General features: G+C 59.1%; 1 protein-coding gene across 2 annotated transcripts in view; it reads right to left on the bottom strand.

Annotated features, from left to right (window-relative positions):
* Nucleotides 1–5,287: 5,287 nt before the first annotated feature.
* ST14 (ST14 transmembrane serine protease matriptase) overlaps nucleotides 5,288–6,601 on the bottom strand; it is a 41,519-nt gene continuing 40,205 nt past the window's right edge. For both annotated transcript variants that reach the window (XM_051847790.3, XM_070065631.2), the window contains exons 18-19: nucleotides 6,100–6,236; nucleotides 5,288–5,953 (exon numbers count right to left, since the gene is read on the bottom strand). In XM_051847790.3, coding sequence (XP_051703750.2) covers nucleotides 5,792–5,953; nucleotides 6,100–6,236 — 299 coding nt within the window. In that variant the 3' untranslated portion in view covers nucleotides 5,288–5,791. The remainder of the gene's footprint in view (nucleotides 5,954–6,099; nucleotides 6,237–6,601) is intronic.

Below are 6,601 nucleotides of genomic sequence, written 5' to 3'. Positions count from 1 at the left end.
GGTGCAGACCCCAGGAGGCAGCAGCCACGGCTCAAGCTGTTGGGTCCCTGTCCACACGGGGGAGACCTGGGTGCTGTTTCCAGCTCCTGGCTTCAGCCCTGCCCAGATGCAGCTGTTGTGGATGTTTAACGGGTGGGCCACCATCCCCCACCCTCCCCAGTGGGCCGGGCGCTCTCCTCCCTCGCCTCACACGACACACCGTGTTCTTGCAGCTCTGCGGAAAAAGAGCAGGGAAGAATTCCCCTCCTGAGCTAAGCAGGACCATATGAGGTTCCAGCCAGGCCTGGCGCGCACACCCAGTTATTATTGACCACAGGGGCGTGGGCAGGGGAAACTGTGATAACCTCCAAGGTGCAGGCAGTGTGCAGGGAAAGGAAAGTCAAGTTCACAGCCCAGGAAAATACACACCACACACGCGCATACACACACCCCTCCTACTGGAAGGTTCTGAGACAATGGAACAAACAGACAACGGGATCGGGTCCACCTACGCCTAGAAACATCTGTGCGCTGGCTTTTTAGGAAAGGCCGGGAGGTGAGCGGGAAGGTGGGGGGTGGGGAGACCTGTGCTCTCCAAGCTGTGGGTACGCCCTGGGGAAGAAAACAGAACAGCCCAGGAAGGAGTCAGGGTCTCACCAGCAAAATCCAGGGTGACCCCTGCACACACAGCAGACCATGGGAGCCATTAGAGTGCTGACGCGGATAGCGAGACCCACTCCCCTCCCCACAAGCTGTCCTGGCACCCCTCTCCTCCCCACAAAGCAGAGGCAGGCCTGTGGCTCCACTGGCACCTGCTGGCTATGGGTTGCCTTGGGGAACAGCAGTTTGGGCTGCCTTCTAAACAACCTCAAGATATAAAAACCAGGCGAGAAATATAAAATATAAATATAATATAAATATAAAATATTCCCATTTCTGCTTTGGGTCTTGGTCTTAGGGTTCTCAGGGGTGTTCAGGGGGTAGAGGGTGGGGTCACCCTGAGGAGCCCCCATCCCAGAGACCTGGTCTGAGATACCCATTAGCCCCACCTCCTCCCAAGCAGCCCTGTTCCCCCTCCCTCCCACCCTCTACCAACCATCTACTGAGGGGGACCCTGGGACCAAGAGGCAGAAGCACCCCATCCAGCCAGGCTGGCTAAGCAGGTGGCAGACAAGTGCCTGGCAAATGGGCCTCCCCAGAGGAATGTCTCAGGATCTAGAAAAGAAAGAGAGACCGTGGGGCCAGCACTGTGGTGTAGTGGGCTAAGCCTCCACTGCGGTGCTGGCATCCCATATGGGCACTGGTTCTGGTCCTGGCTGCTCCTCTTCCGATCCAGCTCTCTGCTATGGCCTGAGAAAGCAGTAGAAGATGGCCCAAGTGCCAAGACCCCTGCACCTCCATGGGAGACCTGGATAAACCTCTTGGGACCTGGCTTCCACCTGGCCCAGTCCCAAAGATCCAGTTTCCCTTACACGTGGGTGGGCACCACACACATACACATACACACACACAGACACAATCAGTCTGTGGGTTCCCTGGGTGCCCTGGGGAGTGAGAGGGCATCCCGGTACCACAGCCAGCCATGTTCTAATCAGATCGCTCCTAGAACAAGAACTGGATCCCCAGCACATGCCCACACAGACGCACCTGCTCCCACCCGAAATGCACTTCTGCAGGTGCATGGACATCGGTCTCAGGCCCGTTGTGTCTCTGGTCACACTTGCTGCTTACAGAGACAACAGCCAGCTCGGCTGCGGGCCCCTATTCCAACCCCGAAGCCATCTTGTGAGTTTGCCTGGGAACCTGTCGTCATCTGAGACCCCTGTCTGAGGACCCCAGGTCCTGGCTGCAGACTGCAGGGACGGGCACTAACGGGGCTGCAGGTCTGACCAGGAGAAGCTCTGGCGCTCAGGCTCTGGGACGCTTATCCTGAGGCAAGCGCCAGATGTCCAGGGGTGCCTGGAAAGCCATAGAAGACACCCCTAAAGAATAGATGCGCCCGACTCCACTGAACGGCCCTCTCCCTTGGAGCGGTGCAATATCGCCACCGCGTGGCCAGAAGCCTGAACAACGGCCGCCCAGCTCCTCTGGATCCAAGCCGTGGGTCTCTCAAACCGAGTAATGTGGATCCAGGACCTGAAACCTATGGGGTTTTTTGTTTTTGTTTTTAATAAAGGCACTAATTAAATTTCTGTGGAATCCACGTGTGGACTGGGCGCCTGTGGCTGCAACACTCAAGACCCTGGCTTAAATATTCATCCCATTCTACATGGTTTTGATTAGTGGCTTAAACAATGGAGATACAAGGCAGTTTGGGTGAACCAGAGGCATAGATCATTGCAAGATCTCAACAACAGCTGGCACCGCGGCGCCGGCACACCGGGTTCTAGTCCTGGCTGGGGCGCCGGATTCTGTCCCGGTCGCTCCTCTTCCTGTCCAGCTCTTTGCTGTGGCCCGGGAGTGCAGTAGAGGATGGCCCAAGTCCTTGGGCCCTGCACCCACATGGGAGACCAGGAGAAGCACCTGGCTCCTGGCTTCGGATCAGCGTGGTGTGCCGGCCGCAGTGGTCATTGGAGGGTGAACCAAGGGCAAAGGAAGACCTTTCTCTCTGTCTCTCTCTCTCTCACTATCTAACTCTGCCTGTCAAAAAAAAAAAAAAAAAAAAAAAAAAGATCTCAACAACAAAAACAGTGAGTCGAGGGGAAGACGCCTGGGGGAAAGAGCTTGTGGGGGCCCAGCTACACCACGGAGAGCCCCCTTCACCCCACAGTGGGGCAGTAACGGGGAAGCTGGCAGTCTGCATTCCTACCTTCCAGAGCCTGCTGGGCCCTTGTTCCCTTCTCCACCCCCACCCAAACCACACCCAGCAACGCTACCTTAGGCCACCCAGGCCATAGCAGGTGCGTAAGGCAGCGGGGCCAGCTGTGAGATTCATGGCACCCAGTGCAAAACACAAATGTGAGGAGGCCCCTCGTTAAAAATTCACACAGAATCGAAAGGCAGCAGAGGCGAAGCATTAATCCAAGTGCGGGGCTCTGTTCATTCCACACTGTTGGAGCTCTTGAATTGCAAATGGAAACCTGTGACTAACAACTTGGGCCATGAGTCCTCCCCAGAGCCCTCCCCATGAAGGGAAGACAGGTCAGCAGCAGGTGCACCCGGGCCTTCGGGCAACCACTCCCGTCTGCCCGCTGAGGGGCTCCCTGTGCACCTGCAAGGAACTTGGCAGGGAAGACCGGATACCGGCCTGTGGCATTCCCATTGCCGGTCCAGGCTGGCTGTCCGGGTGACCCGTCTTCCTCAGAGCACGACTGGCATTAAGCGTAGCCTATTCTGAGCTCCCGACAGTAGCCGGGCCAGATGGGGCTCCACAGCCTTCTCAAAGGTGCTGCCACTCGCTGATTTTGCAGCATCAACTGAGTCTCTGCACACAGGCAGGCTTCCGGGTTTCTGCCAGCAGGACTGTGAGACTGCGGCCGCTGGTGCAAGCCCTGGGGAATGCGGACCGGGCACGGGCACGCTCGGCGGGGCAGGATCTACAGCCACCGCCACGCTCCCGGACCTCGGTGCGCGTGAGCAGCGCCTGCGGGGTTCCTCAGAGCAGAGTGGGATCCCGGAAGTCCGGGTGATGCGGGAGGACTTGCCCCGGGACCAGCTGCTCCTGGCGGAGCCACACTGCCAGAGCCGCTGACACAGAGGGTGGCCCGGTCCCCGCCCCGGCTCGGCCCTCCCATAGGGGTTCTGGCCAGCAGGGTTGGGGGTGGGGGACCTTAAAGGACCTCTGTGCAGTGCATCTAACCCCTCCCCCCGCAGGTGGGAAGCAGGGGCTCCGACCACCACGTTAGCTCAAAACAGGGGAGGCGACCAAGACACTGTCACTGCTGCCTTCCGGCCCCGGGGGACCAGGGAGACCTCAGGCCCCTCGGGCGAGGCCCCACCGCGGAGACAGCCGTGTCCCAGCGTGGCACGGCCTGAGGACCGGCCCCAGTGAAGGCATCCTCAAAGCCAGCTCCCCCACCACCGACTGCTGTGTCTTTCTTCTCCGGTTCCCGGGAGTCCTGGAAGGCGGAGACCACTCACTGCACACACGTGGGTCAGATTCCTGGGAGACGGCCTGAGCCTACGGACACGCGCGCGGAGCGGCACCACACTCTCCGCCCGCCTGGGCTTCGGTGATTTCTCCGCCCGGGGCCACGCCCCTCCCCCAAGCCCAGCTCACAGGTGGCTCGGCCTGCAGACACCCACTTCGCCCACCTCGCCGGCCCCACATCCTTAATGCTATCTCCTCTCTCTGGCCACCCCAAGCAAAGCGACAGCGAATATAAAGGCCAATCCCAAAAGTTCGTGGAAAATCGAATTTAAAGATCAGTTTATGTGGGTGCAAAACAGTTTTTTGAAATGCCTGCAGTTTTCAGAATGGGCACTCCTGTGGGCTTTTTTAAGACACAGATGGATGGATTTCAGAAATGTTTTTGCACCAAAATAAATATATCTTTAATTCCATTTTTACCAGTTTTTTGCAGCACTCTCATATTTTAAATTAAAAAACAAAAAATTGGGCCTGGAGTTGTGGCATAGCGGGTTAAGTTGCCACCTGCAATGCCAGCATCCCATATGGGTGCCGGTTTGAGTCCTGGCTGCTCCACTTCCAATCCAGCTCCCTAATGTGCATGGGAAAGCAGATGTCCCAAGAAGTAGAAGATGTCTGCAAGAAGCTTTGGCCTGGCCCAGCCCCACCAATTCGGGCCATTTGGGCAGTGAACCAACAGATGGAAGATCTCTGTCAACTCTCTTGTGCTCTGTAACTCTGCCTTTCAAATAAATAAAAATAAATCTAAAAAAAAAAAGAAAGTCAAAATCAAGGGTGGTGGCTTGGGAGGTGCAGGTGACCTAGAGTGGGATAGCCATCACTGCCCCAAGGTTTGCAGACCCAGCTACTCCGCCCACACTGACAGACAGGAGTTCAGAACCCCATCTCTGCGTGTGCACGAGCACACACACACACACACACAGCTCACCGAGCCACGACCTCCCCCAAAGCAAAACCCCCTCCCCATCACAGGCTTCCATCCAGACTCCCTTCCCGGCCTGTGTGCCTGTCCGTCAGGGCGCCAGGCCCCTGGGCTTGGACAGTGCAGACGGAAGCAGAAACACAACCACTTGCTGGCCTGCAGGTGCCCACAGGCCGCTGTGGCTCCAGGCAGCTCGCGCCAAGGTTTCTGCTAAGGGGAACTGGTCGAGTTTTCTAGCAAAAGGAACTGGAAGAAGCAGAGCTGGTCCACTCCAGTAAGGAAAAAAAAAAAAAAACTAAAAAGAAATAAAATGTTTTACTCATACACACAAATATACACACTGGAGCGCACCCCGGGAGCTGGCTAAGCAACCCCAACCTGAGACCCATCTGTTTTCCAGGCTCCTTTGGGCCTGCGTGCCCACGAGGACCATCCTGGGGCCCCACAGCCCTGAGCCTGCAGCCCCCACCACTCCACGGAGGGGGTCCCGGGCCGCTGCTTAGAGACAGAGGAAGCCGAGGACCGGAGGGGCGGGGCCCGGCCCGGCTTGGGGCTAAAAGGGGTTGGCTGCGACTCTAACCCCCTGTCCCTGGCTGGGCCAGCAGCACCACCTGTGGCCCACCCTCCGCATCTCCCAGCCCACGCATGAGGCTGAGGGCGTGGAGAGGCTCTCCTTGCGGGTTGAAGCCCGGGGCTGCTGTTCACAGGCTGGGTTCCCGGGCCCGGGAGACAGTCGGCGACCTGGGCCGCAGCCCTCGGGTGTGCATGTTCACATGGCTGCTAGGCGGCTCCTGCTTTTTTTACACCCCAGTCTGGTCCTTGATCCAGGCCCGAAATAGAGACACCCTCGTGTACACGCCCGGCTTGTTCCTCTGAGCGCAGCCTTCTCCCCAGCTCACTACGCCAGCCTGGAAGAATCGCCCATCGCCCTCCACGCTGGACAGGGGGCCTCCGGAGTCGCCCTGGACGGAAACAGGTGCTACGCATGAGTCCCGGCCCCGCCCGCAACGGGCCCGCCCCGCCTCCGCCCCGCCCCGCCCCGCTGCGCAGGAGCTCCCGGCCCCGCCCCGCCCCGCCGGCCCGGCCCCGCCCCCGGCCCCGGGCGCACCTGGCAGGCGTCCACGCCCCCGCTGAGGAAGCCCACGCACATCATGCGCGGCGTGATCTGCTGCGGCAGGAGGTCCTCGCAGGTGGTCTGGTTGATGATGCGGATCTCGCCCTTCTGCAGGATCAGCGCGCCGCTGCCTGGGGGAGGCAGCACGGGGCTGTGACCCAGGAAGGCAGCTCCTTTGGGAGCCGGGCTGCGTGCCGCACACACCCCGCAAAGTCGCTTCGCTAACAGCGAAGTCTGGAAACCATCCCAATGCCTGACAAGTAGCCGTGGTATGTCTGCTGGGCAGGAAGTGACGCAGCCAGGCTGGCCACCTGCAGGGTCAGACGAGGAGCAGGGGGCCCACCAGGAGGACCCCTAGGGCCAGCAGGTGCCACCGAGGCCCCGACAGAGCACTGGGGCTGGAACTCAGGCTCTTACTCTTTGCTCTGTCCCACAAATGCCCAACAACGTGCTATATGACTATTGCAACGGATCTCACAATGTTAATTACAATCTA

The sequence above is a fragment of the Oryctolagus cuniculus genome, chromosome 1, assembly GCF_051225735.1.
Source record: "Oryctolagus cuniculus isolate XC-2025 breed Fujian yellow rabbit chromosome 1, ASM5122573v1, whole genome shotgun sequence".
In the NCBI taxonomy this organism is placed as follows: domain Eukaryota; kingdom Metazoa; phylum Chordata; class Mammalia; order Lagomorpha; family Leporidae; genus Oryctolagus; species Oryctolagus cuniculus.
Note: the sequence above shows the minus strand (reverse complement) of the source record. Positions and strands in the feature narration are given on the sequence as shown.